The sequence below is a fragment of the Anolis sagrei genome, chromosome 7 (genome assembly GCF_037176765.1).
Source record: "Anolis sagrei isolate rAnoSag1 chromosome 7, rAnoSag1.mat, whole genome shotgun sequence".
In the NCBI taxonomy this organism is placed as follows: Eukaryota; Metazoa; Chordata; class Lepidosauria; order Squamata; family Dactyloidae; genus Anolis; species Anolis sagrei.
Genome location: NC_090027.1, coordinates 36,848,435 through 36,865,748, shown reverse-complemented (window position 1 = coordinate 36,865,748; position 17,314 = coordinate 36,848,435). Strand labels below are relative to the sequence as shown.

At 41.6% G+C, this 17,314-nt stretch overlaps 1 protein-coding gene across 2 annotated transcripts in view; it reads left to right on the top strand.

Annotated features, from left to right (window-relative positions):
* GRIK4 (glutamate ionotropic receptor kainate type subunit 4) overlaps window positions 1–17,314 on the top strand; it is a 759,832-nt gene that overhangs the window by 503,123 nt on the left and 239,395 nt on the right. For both annotated transcript variants that reach the window (XR_009632086.2, XM_060787230.2), the window contains exon 5: window positions 193–358. Coding sequence is in view for 1 of the 2 variants with exons in the window: in XM_060787230.2 (XP_060643213.2) it covers window positions 193–358 (166 nt within the window). In the remaining variant the exon portion in view is untranslated. The remainder of the gene's footprint in view (window positions 1–192; window positions 359–17,314) is intronic.

Here is a 17,314-nt window from a genome sequence, read left to right as displayed (position 1 = left end):
ATATGAAAATGCAAGCAATTAAGGAAAGCTGTGCTCTTTACTTAAGGGGAAATGGTGTGATTAATGGACTCTTGTCTGCCTTCCCCAAATGATCAAATCTAGCTAGTATCTACCTATTTATCATCTGTCCTTCCTTCTTCCTTCCCTCCCTCCCTCCCTCCTCTTTTCTTTCTTCCCTTCCTTCTTTCTCAGGTCCCTCATTTCAAGGTTGCCCCAGAAGAATTCCTCAAGCTGCAGTTCCAGAGATTCACAACCTTGAACCTCCATCCCAGTAACACGGACATCAGCGTGGCCGTTGCCGGGATCCTGAATTTCTTCAACTGCACCACTGCCTGCCTCATCTGTGCCAAAGCTGAATGTAAGTTGCATCCTATGGGCTGCCCAGAAGTAAACACCATTTGGCAAAGTGGGGCAGTTGCCTCAATCATCAGATTTAGAATGCTGTGAAAGGGCAACAAATGTAAATCACATAACAATTGCTTAGTTATTTGCCAACCCATAAATGAAATAATGAGACCGGACAACTGTGCTGGGATAACTATGGGCAACTTTTATTAAATGGTTACCTATTTCATAGAATCATAGAATCCTAGAGTTGGAAGAGTCCTCATGGGCCATCCAGTCCAACCCCATTCTGCCAAGAAGCAGGAAAATTGCATTCAAAGCACCCCCGACAGTTGGCCATCCCGCCTCTGCTTAAAAGCATCCAAAGAAGGAGCTTCCACCACACTCTGGGGCAGAGAGTTCCACTGCTGAACATATATTATTTCTCTAGATAGGTCGGTCACAAATGGTGATAAATAAAACCTTGGCATAGTGAGGACCATCACAGATCCTCCATATCTAGAAAACTGATAAGTCAATGTGATGTCGATCTTTCTCTCCATGTGTGTGTTTGTCAGTGCATATGTGTATAACAATAACATCTGCCCCTTAACTATTGCATTCAAAGCTCTTCCATGGTGTTTATATCTTGAACAGAGATGTTGGCAAAGCTCTTACAAGCTTCATCACAGGAGCTGAAGGACTCATAGAAGCCCAATCCAAAAGGAGATGTTAACTGTCCAAAGCGTTTGGATTCAGATGAAAATCTGGTCCAGGAAAGAGTTTATCTCCCAACTAGAATAATAGAATCCTAGAATCCTAGAGTTGGAAGAGACCTTGTGGGCCATCCAGTCCAACCCCCTACCTAGAAGCAGGAATATTGCATTCAAAGCACCCCCGACAGTTGGCCATCCAGCTTCTGCTTAAAAGCCTCCAAAAGAGGCTCCACCACACTCCAAGGCAGAGATTTCCACTGTTGAACAGCTCTCACAGTCAGGAAGTTCTTCCTAATGTTCAGAGGGAATCTCCTTTCTTGTAGTTTGAACTTTTACATGAACTGCAACCAGCTAAAAGTGGGGATTTGAACTTGATGTTGTGTAAGCCAAGACAGTGGCCATCCCAGACCCATTCTTCAGCTGACACTGGGAGAGACACCTTGGTTCCCCGCATAACTCAACATGAGTCATAACCAGGGCTACTGCTTAGGAAAGCTTCATAGAGTATTCAAACCCCAAGTTGAGAAGCTTCAGGGATTAGAATTCCCCCACAGCTCCAAGGACATTTCTGTTTGCCTCCACCTCGGTTGAGCGAACTCGCTGATGAGGGTTCCCGTTCCTGGCTTCACCAAAATGGGTGCATACCAAGATGCAAATTGTATCCCTGTATTCTTCATGACAGCCTATTTAATAGCTCCATCTAATGCCAATTAACCCATTAATCTCAAAAGTGTAGGGTAGGCAAAAAAAAACCCCTATTAAAGAGGGAAAAAATCCTACCCAGCCCCAAAGTGACCCCTTGGTACACTGCTGTAAGGTGGGAGGCTGGGCTAACATTTGCAGCTCCAATGCTGGAGCTGAGAGGGGTTGACCCTCAAACTATTGTGCTTTTCCCTCTTTACTTGGTCTCTTCACTGGAGTGAGCAAACAGCCCTCCCTTTCTAGGCATGGCAGGAAGAGGGAACCCAATTGCCTCAATCGTTACATTATGTTGAGGTGCAAAGAGGTACCAGAGGAAGGAACTAGCAAATGCACCTTTAGGTATACATTGCCTAAGAAAACTCTGCTAAATTCATGGGGATGCCATAATGTGACAGGTGACTTGATACACACAGAGACTAGAGAAAAAGCTTGAAAACTGAATAAATATGATGGCAGTCAAGTAGCTTGTTCTCCATTACTTTTTGCCTTGTCTTTTATTCGTGTTGTATTTTGAAATGGTCATATGACTGGTCAAATAAATAAATTATTATTATTATTTGATACACAACAAGATGAGTACACAGCAAACAAGGTCACTATACTGGCTTTTGTATTGGATCACACATCAGACACTTCCCAAGTGTCTAGAGCTATGTGATGTATCGGTGAATAATGTCTGTAGATGTTGTTGTTGTTGTTGTTGTTGTTGTTATTTGAAACACAACAAGATTACTACACAGCAAATAAGATCACTATGCTGGCTGTTGTATTGGATCACACATTATTGTTATTATTACTGTTGTTGTTGTTGTTTATTTGTTCAGTTGCTTCCAACTCTTCATGACCTCATAATAATAATAATAACAATTATTAGTATTATTTTACTAACACAAAACCACAGTATGTCACAGCAAACGAGATTTCTATGCTGGATTTCGTATCACAAAATTACAAGTCAAACACTTCCCAAGCATCTAGGACTGTGTGGTATATTATTTTAGTGACACAAAACCACAGTATGTCACAGCAAATGAGATATCTATGCTAGATTTCGTATCACAAAATCACAAGTTGAACACTTCCCAAGTGTCTAGAACTGTGTGATGATATATTATTATTATTATTATTATTATTATTATTATTATTATTATTATTATTACAAACATTGGCCTGGCTTGCTGGTATGGACTTGGTAGTCCTCGTCCATTAACCCAAAATACTCCAAAATTCAGAGTTGTCCACATGGGTGGCTAAGTTAGTGGTACCTTTCCTTTCAGGCAGTTTTATACACAAAATATAGAGTATGCAATTATGTTTAGAAGGCAATGTGTATAGGTTGTGTATGAAACACAAGCGAGTGTTGTATTTAGACAGATTCCATCAAAAACAAGCATTTGGGATAATGGATATTCAGTCTGTATCCTCTACACATAATATGAATCTGAAAAAGTTCTACACTCTTTTCTCTCTCTGAATGAGAAGATTTGATGCTTTCCGATTATAAATATGGCATATATGTCATAGCATGTGCACAATATTGAGTAGGCACGCTGGCATGTTGACAAGTACACAATCCCACTGCTTATTGATTATTTACAGTTTGGTGACTTTGTTAGTCAGTCGGAAGAATTCTAAATATGGTTCTTTTCCATACCACGTCTATATATTATATGTTCATTTTTCCCTTTAACAACAGCCACTCACATTTCCGTATTACCCAAATGCATTTTATACATTCTGTTAAACATAGTGATATTAAGTATTAGAAACCCTAAAATTTGGGAGATGAGTCATTATGAATAGGGGTGGTATTAAATGGGCTACATTCCCATAGCACTATAGCATATGTCTGTATAAATATAGGTATCTACATATATGCCTGTGCAGCTCCCGGGACCATCGTTGAAGGGAATTGCACCTGCTGAAGACACAAAGAAATGCCTGACACTTAATTCAATCCCTGATTAATTTGATCCTTCATTTAACTGGATAGCAAAGCTCAGAAACCAAATGACTTTTAAAATAGCATGGCGCCCAGCCGTTAATTGAGTCAGGTTTGATTGGTTTAATCAGGTTCGACTGGGTGAGCTGATTATTGGCTGGGCCGCAGAGTCAGGGACACTTTTGACAGAGGAAACACTGTTTGTCCAGAAACCTGGAACAAGGATAATGCTATTGGGATGACCTGTCTTTGGAAAAGTAAAAGGAGAGAGGGAGGAAGTTTGCCCTTTCTTCTCACCCATTGCTAGTCTGGAGAACAGTTGAATGTGGAAGAAGAAAGCACAATGTTTAGAAGCGTATCATTGTTATATTGCACTGGCTGTCCCCTGCCACATGTTGCTGTGGCCCAGTCTATGCATATGTGTTTTATGTGTGTATATATGTGTATATGTGTTTACATATATATGTGAGGTTTTGTGCATGTGTTGTAATTTATGGGTTTTTTTTGCTTTTTAAGTCCCTTCTGCTGTGTTTTTCTGTATATTTATGAGTGATGGTCACTCATTGGCCTGATAGGTGTATTGTGTCCAAATTTGGTGTCAATTCGTCCAGTGGTTTCTGAGTTATGTTAATCCCACAAACGAACATTAAATTTATATATATATATATACTAGCTGCACCTGCCATGCGTTGCTGTAGCCAACCTTCCCTCCCTCTTTCTCTCCTTCCTTTCCTCCCACTTTCCTTCCTTCCTTTCCTTTTTTTCTTTCCTTCTCTCCTTCCTTCCTTCTCTACCTCTTTCCTTCCTTCCCCTCCATTTTTCTTTCCCTTTCCCTTTCTCCCCTTTCTTCCTTCTCTACCTATTCTTGGACTGAAACTCCCAACAGTCCTCCTGATCGATCTAACTACATACCTATCTATCTCTATCTAATCTATCTACCTATCTTATCTATCCGGAGGATTGCTGGGAGTTGCAATCCAGGAATAGGAAATTGAAAATAAGTATGGATTGGGATGCTCTCAAAGAAATCCAAGGAGAAGAAAGTGTATAGCTTGGAAGCAGTGCATTCCCCTAAAGGGCCTGGTCTAGGGGATGCTGGGAATTGCAGTCTGGAAGAGAAAGGGGCACCTTTGTGGGCTCTGGGCTCTGCTGTGCTGAGGAATGATTGGAGGAAGTGAAATCAGACTATTTATTTATTTATTTATTTATTTACTATATTTGTATACCGCTTTTCTCAGCCTTCAGGCGACTTCACAATAGCAAAATTCAATGCTTAAAACATCATAAAACAATTAAAAACAATTAAAACAATAGCATTATAACAATCAAGCAGCAATAAATATATTGTTGCTTCGGGAATGTTTCAGAAAGGGATCTTGCTCATTGGGGCCGCATCTACCAAAAGAGATGATTACCAAAGCTGATGGAGGGGGAAGCGATAGGGATCAATGGACCACCTTTCCCTCTCTCTCGCAAGTGGCCCCTTTCATGGCTGCTGTTTCCTTTCTTTTCCCTTACGCAGGAGGGGGGTGGGGCCAGGAGATTCATTTTTGCACATGCACTGTATTGTCATTTAGCTTTTGGGGTTTTTTAAGTCCTGTTTTTTTGTGGTGGTCACTCGTTGGTCTATTAGGGGTGTAGTGTTCAAATTTCATGTCAATTCATCCAGTAGTTTCTGAGTTATGTTAATCCCACAAATGAACATTACATTTTTATTTATATAGACTAGCCGTCCCCTGCCACGCATGGCTGTGGCCATCTGATAATCTGGAAAATAATGAGAAAGTGTTGGTTTCTAATATATGTAATTACTTTCTGCTTGTGGGTAAACAATATTCCTTACTATTTCTTTGTCAGTGTTGGTGTGGAGATTGTCTGGTTTGCCTACTCTGGAACATGCAACATATCATTGTCCTTCTTTGGGGGTCCCTTCCAAATCTAGGATACTATATCTGAGTGTTTGTGAACCGTATCTATCTATCTATCTATCTATCTATCTATCTATCTATCTATGGCTGGAAGATTCTTTGTCAGGAGGGCTTTGATTACATTTTCTTGCCCTGATGAAGGGAGTTGGACTGGATGGTCTTAAGTATTTTCCGTTGGTCATGGGAGTTCTGTGTGGGAATTTTGCCCCAAATCTGTCATTGGTGGGGTTCAGAATGCTCTTTGATTGTAGGTGAACTATAAATCCCAGTAACTACAACTCCCAATTGTCAAGGTCTATTTCCCCAAACTTCATCTGTGTTCATATTTGGGCATGTTCAAAAGCTTCCAAAGAAGGAGTCTCCACCACACTCCAGGGCAAAGAGTTCCACTGCTGAACGGCTCTCATAGTCAGGAAGTTCTTCCTAATGTTCAGATGGAATCTCCTTTCTTGTAGTTTGAAGCCATTGTTCCATGTCCTAGTCTCCAGGGAAGAAGAAAACAGTAGTCCATCCTCCTGGAAAAGGAAGCCATGATCGAGAAAGCTGAAGCGTTCCTCCTGACACCGTTTTCTAAGCTAGTTATTGACATGTAGTATTTTTCTGGCCCTTGTAGGGCCGTGTCTTACAACTGGGATTTGTAAGACATTTGGTATTTGTGCCCAATTTGGTCCAGTGAATGAAAAGACAACCTGTGTTCTGTCTTCCAGGAGCATGGTTTACATTGCCTTTTAGCTGCATGGGATAGCATTCCTTTGCATTTCCCTAGGGTTGCTACAGACCCAGCAGCACCCTGGAAGTTAAACAGTGTCAGAGCCTGGAAAGCCAGGCTGCAGGCCCTCTGCAGTTATTGGTTTAGAAAGTATCTCTTTGGGTTTGGAGTCCACCCTTTTTCCTGGGGTTGAGATCTCCATTTTGGAATCTCCCCTGCCTCCTTCAGTAGAGAAAAGAGCCTCAGATGTGCTGTTGGTCAGGCAGGGAGCTCTGGAAAAACCATTGTGAGTACTATATAGTTATTGGGTTATTTAGACAGAGAAGCTAATTGAGTTATAGATAGATATTGAGTTATAGAGAGATATATATTAAGATATTGAGAAGTTATTGAGTTATTGAGAAATAGAACTAGTTATTGAGTACTACTGAGCATTACTTCATCTCCAAAACTGACATTGTGCTTAGATAGGGGAAGACCTGTTCTTTCTAACCATAGCAGCTCAGGGTTAGGGTGAAATATCTCAGGATTTTTTCTACCATTTGGAGAAAGGTTACCTCAGTAATTGAAGAAAAAGGGAAAGAAAGAACATCTATGTGGTTTCTCAAATTGACTGTTTGTGTTGTAACTTTATCAAGCTGTGCCAAGTCTGCCAAGGACTTTGGAAATAAACATTTTGTTGATGTTCATATCTTGAGTGGCATCAGTTGCTGAAAGTATTGTTATTTCTTCAAAGAAAGACCCTCAGCAGTTCACCCAGATAAAGAGAGAAGCACATCTTAGTTTTAACGTTATAGCGTCTGGGTGTGATGACACAATCTGCATATCAGATATTTACATGATGATTCATAACAGTAGCACAATGACAATTATGAAGTAGCAATGAAAATAATGTTATGGTTGGGGGTCACCGCAACATGATGAACTGTATTAAGGGGCTGTGGGATTCAAAAGGCTGAGAAACCCTGCTGTAAGCCCTTCTCATGTTGTGCCTGCAAAAACATCCCCTTGGGGAGCATCTATTTCGTCGGTAGAATGTACTCTGAGCTTCTCATCATCAGACCAGAAACAAATCTCTCTTGGATAGGGATGGATTCATGGCGTTAGGCTAGGATGTCTGTGAGCTGAAAAATGATCCTGCTTTGGTCCAGGCCGATCAGAGAAAATTAAAGGGGGAAAACAGACTGTGTGCCTATGCGGTGCTTTCCTTCGCAGGATCAGCCTGATCAAAGGCATGCAGCAACTTTCTTACAAGACAGACTTCAAGCTCTGGAGTCTATTTAGCACGGAAAGAGAAGATGCCTGGGACACTATAATGGCTTATAAACCTATTAATTCCCTATAGAGACGGAGGAGAAAGTTAGAGCAATGTTCTCTCCCGCTCCCATCACACTAGAATTCATGGTCACACAATGAAATTGGCCGTAAATTATGGCCCGGCAGAAAGTGGTATTTTCTCCCCACAACACATCATTAGTTTACAGAATGGGCTTCCATGGTACACGATGCTGGCCATGGGTTTATCGAGCTTTAATATAGGATTTGACAAATGCATGCAGGGTAGGGCTCTCGCTGTGTTTTTAGGCACTCTGCCGCTGAATTGAAACTTGGAAAAGTTACTTTTCATGATGACAAAATCCTTCGGGGGAAATAGCAAAGTTGTCTTCCAAAATAGACTTTCCAGGCTCCGGCTGGAATACAAGCAAAAGAAAAGAACCGATGCCCTGTTTGTGGGCATCCGCTGCCCAATTCCTGAATGCTGCATTAGAGGGCTTTTTGCATTTTGTTTTAGAATTATATCTGTAGATAAAAGGACCAAAATGAGCAGCTCGTGTGTTCAGGAATAAAAGAGTATGAGCGCATGGGGACTAATCAAGAAAGAAGCAACAAAGGCTCAGCATGAATTTCACTCGCATTTAGTCATTGGGTTAGGTAGATGATGTTTTCCAATAAGTCTCATAAATGCAGGACTGTAAAATTAAAGAGCAGGGTCTAATTTTGTTCAGGATGTAAATTGAAATTAGACATAAAATCCAAAAATACTGGTGCGAAGCGCTGCCTCTGAGGAGACAAGGTCTCCTGCTAGTCTCAATAAAGCTTTGCTCATTTCTTATGGTTCAAGTCAGCAGCATGCAGGGTGATTTGCTGATTTCTTCAAGCCAAGAGTCAAGAAGTTGCTAGCGGAAAGATAAGGCCATAAACAGGGGCAGAAGACAAAGTGAGTGTGTGGTAACTGGAGAAAGCAGGGTCCTGGAAGAGTAAGGATTGTTGGGAACAGGTCTAAAAAGAGAAGATGTACCAACCGGGATAAAAATAAAGAACTGAGCCTTGAAAAACTACAAGTGGCCTCTGAGTATCTGCTGGGGTTTGGTTCCAAGACTCTCATGGAGACCAGTATCCAAGGATGCTCAAGTCCCATTATATGCAATGGGGTAGACATTTCTGGAACGCAATGTTTATTTTATTTTATTTTATTTACTGTATTTGTATACCACCATTCTCAGCTCTTAGGCGACTCAGGACAGTTTACAATGGCAATGATTCAATGCCCCAAAACACCATAAAACATTAACACATAATATAAAAACCATAACAAGAACATTAAAAACATAGATTATTTGTGTGTCTTAATAAAAAACATTGTCCCATCTTATCGTCCAGTCATTCCAATTCCTATGTCTTTGACCTTGTATTTTCAAACACTTGCTCAAACATCCATGTCTTGACTCTTTTCCAAAATGTTAATGAGTGGGGCAATCTAATGTCCCCAGGAAAGGCGTCCCATAGCTGAGGGGCAACCACTGAGAAGGCCCTGTTTCTCATTCCCACCAAACGTGTTTGTGACACAGGCGGGATCGAGAACAGGGCCTCCTCGGACAATCTTAAAGTCCTAGCAGGTTCATAAGGGAAGTGTTGACCTTTGTCGAGCTTGTCCTCTCTTCAAAGCCTGGTAAAACTAAGAAGCTGGAGATTCTGGGACCTACATGTCATAGTGACTGTATGGATAGGTCAATCCGAAAAGCCCGATCTGGCCATCGTAGTACCTGCCTAGTCACATCCAAACTAGACTACTGTAATGTGCTCTACATGGGGCTGCCCCAGAAGAGTGTTTGAAAACTGCAACTGGTACAAAGGTTAGCAGCTAGACTACTCACAGGAGTGGGATATAGGGAGGGAACTACCCCGCTCCTGAAGCAGCTACACTGGCTTCCAGTGTGTTTCCGGGCACAATTCAAGTGCTGACTTTAACCTATAAAGCCATGAACAGTTTGGGTCCAGCCTACTTGGACCGCATCTCCTCCTATCAGCCCCGAGATCATCAGGAGGGACCCTTTTCTCAGTCCCACCAGAGAAGCCGGTTTTAAACCAGAGAAGGAAGGCATGTCCTCCACTTGCTTTTCCCTACTTCTGAAGTAAAGACCACTCAATGAAACAGGAAATAACACTTTACCTTGTTTCCAGCTTCTTAGTTCACCGAAGTTGCATAAACTGCAAAATGTGCAAATACCTTTGCAAGGAACATGGTGGGACCAACTAGGAATAGATGTTCCAGCTTTAAAGCCATCTCATATTCCAAACATTAGGTGTTTTTCCCTCCCTTAATGCTGTTCGCCTTGAGATTTGTCTTTCTGCCTGAAGGCGTGGAAAAGCACAGCGATTCCCCAAGCCTTTTGCTGGCACCCTGAGACTTGATAGCTTTAGCTAGGAATCGGAATTTCAAGTGCATGATTAATATTTCAATTTACATATATTCGAGTCTCTACAAAACTACTTAGTGCTTAAGTCACAGCAGCCGAGCAGTTCAAGTTGCAACATATGAATTAGAACAAGATTAGGTTTGATTAAAAGGAGATGAGGACAGGGGAGTTCAGCTGCTGACCTTTTTAGAAAGGAAGGATGGGAGGGAAGAATTTTTTGCATTGATTGGAGCTTTGGAAAGTTATGTTTCCTTATAGGTTCCTACACCAAACGCAACCATGTAGTGGGAAATTAACCCTAGCTTTAACCTAGCCCCCCCCCCCCCAGGTGGCACAGCGGGTTAAACCACTGAACTGCTGAACTTGCTGACCAGACGATTGGCAGTTTGAATCAGGGGAACGAGGTGAGCTCCCGCTTCTGCCTACTTAGCCATTCAAAAACATGCAAATGTGATTAGATCAATAGGTACCACTTCTGCAGGAAGGTAACAGCACTCCATGTAGTCATGCTGACCTAGGAGGCATCTATGGACAACACCGGCTCTTCGGCTTAGAAATGGAGATGAGAACCACCCTCCAAAGTCAGACACAACTAGACCTAATGTCAGGGCAAACCTTTAATTTGGCTTTACTTTAACCTAGTCACCATTCTGGCTGGGTAATTGAGGAAGTCCTAATCCTCTAAAAATAAATGTCCAAAACTGTCATTAACATAATGTCATTAATGTCATTGCTTTGAGTTTCTTCAGCGAGTAATAAATAAATAAATAAATAAATTGAAACACAACAAGATGAGTCCACAGCAAACAAGATCACTCTGCTGGCTGTTGTATTGGATCACACGTCAGACACTTCCCAAGTGTCTAGGACTTTGTGATGTATTGGCGAACCATGCATGCAGATCCCAGTAAGGTGGCCTTTTGTAGCTGTCAGATGGTAATTTTTTCAGTGCTGATTGTGTTTAAGTGTAGTCCAAGGTCTTTAGGCACTGCACCCGGTGTGCCAATCACCACTGGAACCACCTTGACTGGCTTGTGCCAGAGTCTTTGCAGTTCGATCTTTAAATCCTCATATCGTGTCAGCAGTTGTTTCTCTTCAATCCTGTTGTCACCTGGGATTGCGACATCAACAATCCATACTTTGTTTTTTAACACAATTTTGAGGTCAGGAGTATTGTGCTCCAAAACTCTGTCAGTCTGAATTCGGAAGTCCCAGAGTAGTTTGACGTGTTCATTTTGGTAACTTTTTCAGACTTTTGATCCCACCAGTTCTTTGTCACAGGCAGATGGTATTTGTGGCACAGGTTCCAATGAATCATCTGAGCAATGGTGTTATGCCTCTGCTTGTAGTCTGTCTGCGTGATCTTCTTGCAGCAGCTGAGGATGTGATCTATTATTTCATCTGCTTCCTTGCAGAGTCTACATTTGGGATCTGTTGTCGACTTTTCCATTCTGGCTTTGATGGCATTGGTATGAATGGCTTGTTCTTGGCTTGCCAGAATCAGGCCCTCCTTTGTCTCCTTTTTCAAAGTTCCATTTGTGAGCCACAGCCATGTTTTTTTCTTTGTCAATTTAGCTCTCAATTTTTCCCAGGAACTCTCCATGGAGAGCCTTCTTTTGCCAGTTTTCTCTTCTGCTCTGGATTGTGTTTTTATGGTATTCACCCTTTGTCTTTTGCACTTTAAGTAGCTGTTTACTATTGACTTCTTCTTCTTGTTGTTGTTATCATCATTATTATGGTACTTAAGCAAATGTGAAACAGGTCAAAACCACAGTTTGGAACATGGCTAGTTCAGACTCACACATCTTCCTTTCTTTCATTTTTGCATTCAAGAATGAACAGTTCCAAATATGCCTTCCTGTTAGATAAGATTGGAAGAGGCCCGGTGCATTCTTTATTATCATTTTGCATGTATGGACTTTTTCATAAAAATCTATACGTGCAAATCATTTTGTGCACAAAAGATTTATTTAGTCATCCATTTGTTTGCTTAAATATTTATATCCTCTCCTAAGCCACATGAACTCCAACGCACAAGTGAAATCGATTCAGAAAGATTAAAGCCATGTTAAACAATAAAAATAATTTCAATTTGAAACAATATGAAAAATTTAGCAAGCTAAAATGTTAATACAGTATGACCCCTGTATCTGTGAAGGATATATTCCTAGATTTTCCACATTTGGATGAAAAAAAAAACATGGATGATAGTGAACATTTGATGGATGTATACCAGGCATGGGAAAACTTTGGCCCTCCGGGTGTTTTGGACTTCAACTCCCATAATTCCCAACAGCCTACCGGCTGTTGGGAAGTATGGAAGTTGAAGTCCAATACACCTGGAGGGCCAAAGTTTGCCCATGCCTGATTTCTACCATACAGTTCTAGAAATGCCTAGAAAAGACATATTATTTTATCACATGGAGGTAAATGAAAACTGTGAATCTGGTCCCACTGTCATAGTGTACAGCTTAAAACTTTAGAAGTCTCCAAAGACTTTAATATAGCATCATGTTCCTATTTGGAGATTAAACAAAGCCACATTTGGTGTCATTTGTCACATCAAAAGTATTATCTTGGTTCTCATGAACGTACAGTATTCTGTTTACAACAGAAGAGGCTTTTTCTATTTAGAATCAAAATTCTCTTTAAGCGGAGCAAAGAATCCGAGTCATTTTGAGTGTGTGTTATCTTTCAAGTGGATTTAAAATTCTTTCAGCAATGGCACAATGTGTCCAGAAAATACACATTTTGGGAGGTTGTTGTTGAAGGCCATAAGGAAAAATGTGAGCAGTGGGTGGCTTGAAACCTATAGACAATTGTGAGAGACTGCTAGGCACTTGTTTTGACAACTTAAGCGATGCTGGAGGTGGCCTCTTGTGTGCCGTTCCATCCCACCTTTACAAGCAAAATCCCTTGTCTTCACGGTGACAACAACCCTCCGATGGGTTCTTCGTGCCATAAAAGAGGAGAGAAGGAATGAGGGTAGATATATCCTAAAGAGGCACATATAGGCAAGTTGGCATTCCAAGAAGAAGAAGAAATAACTTCTACTTGATATAGACATCTCATCTCAGGTTTTCATTGCTTTAATGTATCACTTGGTTACCTTTCGTGACTCACTCCGGGTTCTTGAGGGGGAGGCAGTTCTTTACCTTTGATGAAATATTATTGTGCGGCTGAACATTGGTTCTCTTGTCCTTTTGATCCAGAAATGAGGTTCAAGGAGTATATCCGCCAGTGTATTTTTAAAGACCAACAGTTGCATAACACTTTACAGAGATGTGAGACTATAATGTCTACTGGAATACAGGCAATCTCCAAGTTCAATGTATTGTCGAAGGCTTTCATGGCCGGGATCACTGGGTTGTTGTAGGTTTTTCCAGGCTATATGGCCATGTTCTGGAGGCAATTTTTCTCCTGACGTTTTGCCTGCATCTATGGCAAGCATCCTCAGAGGTAGTGAGGTCTGTTGGAAGTAGGAAAGAGGAAGTAGGTCTGTTGGACATACCCTGTGGAATGACCAGGGTAATGTTTCAGCTGATCACCTTGATTTGCATTCAATGGCCTGGAAGCACCTGGGGGGAATCTCTTGTTGAGAGTGATTTTATGTGCCATATAGCCCGGAAAAACCTACAACAACCCAATCTCCAAGTTATGTAGATTTTTTTCCTAAGTTAAATTTGTTTGTAAGTCAGAACAAGTACATTTTTAAGTATAACTCTAGCCATATATATATATAGATTTATCTCAACCAGATACAGTGAAGGCATCTGCTCTTGTGCTTTGCTACTCTGCTATTTATTTATCATGTCAGGAGCAAACCAAACAGTTGTATTGCATTAAAAACAAACATACAAACAAAACACAAAGTTTGCAAACTTTGCATTCTGTTAAATGTCCTTTGACCAGTAGCTGGCCACTTGGAGTGCCTCTGGTGTTGCTAAAAGAAGGTCCTCCATTGTGCCTGTGGCAGGGCTCGAGTTGCATTGTAGTAAGTGGTCTGTGGTTTGCTCTTCTCCACACTCACATGTTGTGCACCCCACTTTGTAGCCACAGTTCTTACGGTTGGCTCTGCATCTCATGGTGCCAGAGCACAGTCCGTTCAGTGCCTTTCATTGAATACTGAGAAAACCAAAGTGCTCTTCCAGGAGTCACGAAACAACCCATCTGCAATGCCAGAAATGCAGCTTAATGGTGTAATGTTAGAAAATGTGGTCCATTTCCGCTCCCTTGGCAGCCATCTCTCCACAAAAGTCAACATTGACACTGAAATACAACACCGCCTGAGACCTGTGAGTACAGCATCTTCCGAATGAAGCACAGAGTGTTTGAGGAACAGGACATCCATAGGGAGACCAAGAGGCTTGTTTATAAAGCTTTTGTCCTCCCAACCCTGCTATATGCCTGAGAAATGTGGACTGTCTACAGATGTCACATGGAACTCCTAAAACGATTCCATCAGTGTTGCCTCCAAAAAATCCTGCAAATCTCTTGGGAAGACAGGCAGACAAATGTCAGCATGCTGGAAGAAGTAACGATCACCAGCATTAAAGCAATGGCCCTCGCCATCAACTCCCCTGGACCAGCCACGTTGTCCGGATGCCCGACCACCGTCTCCCAAAGCAGTTGCTCTACTCCGAACTTAAGAATGGAAAACGGAATGTTGGAGGACAGGAAAAGAGATTTGAAGATGGGCTCAAAGTCTACCTTAAAAACTTTGGCATAGACACTGAGAACTGAGAAGCCCTGGCCCTTGAGCACTCCAGCTGGAGGTCAGCTAGGACCAGCAATGCTGTAGAATTTGAAGAGGCATGAATGGAGAGAAATATGCCAAAAGGAAGGCGTGTCAAGCCAACCCCGATAGGGACCACCTTCCACCTGGAAACCAATGCCCTCACTGCAAGAGAAGATGCAGATCAAGAATAGGGCTCCACAGTCACAGGAGAAAAATGTGCCAAGAGGAAGGCATGTCAAGCCAACCCCGACCGGGACTGCCTTCCACGTGGAAACCAATGCCCTCACTGCGGGAGAAGATGCAGGTCAAGAATAGGGGTCCATAGTCACCTACCAACCCACTACCAGGACACCGATCTTCGAAGACAATCCTACTCGGACAATGAGGGATCACCTAAGTAAGTAAATAAGGAAGTAATCTGAATCTCTTTTTTTGGAGAGAAAAAGCAGGATATAGAGGAGGAGGAGGAGTATAGGTCCTTGGATATCAAGACCTAAACTGAAGGAAAGAGCAATTTCTCCTCCTCTCAGAAACAGTAGCATTTTGGTTGTCTTTTAAGGACTCCATGTCCTGATATAGAAAGGTCAATCCATTTAGTTGATGAAGGTTGATGCGTCTCTCTTTTTCCGTCCTAGAATTCTGTATAATGAGAAAAGAAATCTTCATCCCCAACCGCAGGGTTTTATTTCACAGCTGGAAGGTTTAAACCTATCAATGAATGCCATTAATGATTAATTTATTTACTACGGGACAGAACAAAATTGTGAATTTTTAATCAGAATCCATCTCGTTGTAATTCTGGCGGTTCCCTATCGGAAGTGTCACATTGGGAGAGAGGGCGAAGGAGTAGGAGGTTTGGGAAGAAGGATGTCCAAACACGCGATCGTTTGTCTGAGTTATTCATTTGAGAGAAACTATTACCTTCATTAAACATCTTTAAAATGTCACCTGTAGCAAATTATTGTAATTGTTACTTTAATCAGTTAAAAGGCAGGCAGTTAATCAACGAAAAGTATTGCTTTCAGGAGCAATCCATTCAAAGAGAACAGTCTTGTTGATGGCAATTTTTGCATGGATTTTGAGAGCGCCAAGGGTAAAGGTGTTCTTAACATGGCATTTTATTATTTCCTTTTGTTGAGCAAATTGTCAGTAGCAGATAATATTCCCCCAGATGTACGTAATGTGTGTCTGTCACAGTAAGCATTGTTAAATAATGGAGGAGTGGGATAGATCAGGTGTGTGATTGAAACGGAATTTTGTTCTCTATCTGTCTATATAAATAAAAATGTAATGTTCGTTTGTGGGATTAACATAACTCAAAACCACTGGATGAATTGACACCAAATTTGGACACAAGACACCTATCAGACCAACGAGTGACCATCACTCATAAAACACTGAAAAACACAGCAGAAGGGACTTAAAAAGCCAAATAAGCAAAAAGACACTACAGCACAATTGCAAAAATGACGCCCCACAGTAAACAAAAGGCATAATAGCATATCCACACTCTCCTCTGGACTACAGCTCCCAGCGTCCCCTAGACCAGGCCCTTTAGGAGAGGAGGATGATCCAAATGCACTTCTTCCAAGATGCAAGTTTTCTTCCCCTTAAATTTCTTTGAGGGCATCCCTGCATATTTCCAGTTTCCTATTCCTGGATTACAACTCCCAGCAATCTTCCAGATAGATGGATAGATAGATTAGATATAGATAGGTAGGTAGGTAGATTGATCAGGAGGACTGCTGGGAGTTGCAGTCCAAGAATAGGTAGAGAAGGAAGAAAGGGGAGAATGAGAAAGGGAAAGAAAAGGGGGGAAGGAAGGGAAGAGGAAGAGAAGGAGAGAAGAAAAGTAAAAAGGGAAGGAAGGACGGGAAGAGGGAAGGAAGGAAGGAAGGAAGGAAGGAGAGAAAGAAAGAAGGAGAGAAAGAGGGAGGGAAGGTTGGCCACAGCAACACATGGTGCGTACAGCTAGTATGTATGTGTGTGTGTGTGCGTATGTATATGTGTGTGTGTGTGGTATGTATGTGTGTGTGGTATGTGTGTGTGTATATGCTCTGTTCATTTTGAGTAACATCATAACTCAGATACCGCTGGACTAATTGCCACCAAATTTGGTCACAAGACTCCTACTAACCCAAGGAATGACCATCACTCAAAAAAAAATATCTTGTCATTTGGGTGTTGTAGTTGCTGGGATTTCTAGTTAACCTACACTCAAAGAGTATTCTGAACTCCACCAATGATGGAATTGAACCAAACTTGTCACACAGAACTCCCATGATCAGTAGAAAATACTGGAAGGGTTTGGTGGGTTGACCTTGAGTTTTGGAGTTGTAGTTCACCTACATCCAGAGAGCACGCTGGACTCAAACAATGAAGGATCTAGGCCAAACTTGGCACGAATACGCTATATGGCCAAATATGAACACAGATGGAGTTTGGGGAAAATCGACCTTGACATTTAGAAGTTGTAGTTACTGGGATTTATAGTTCACCTACAATCAAAGAGCTTTCTGAACCCCACCAATGATAGAATTAGGCCAAACATCCGATA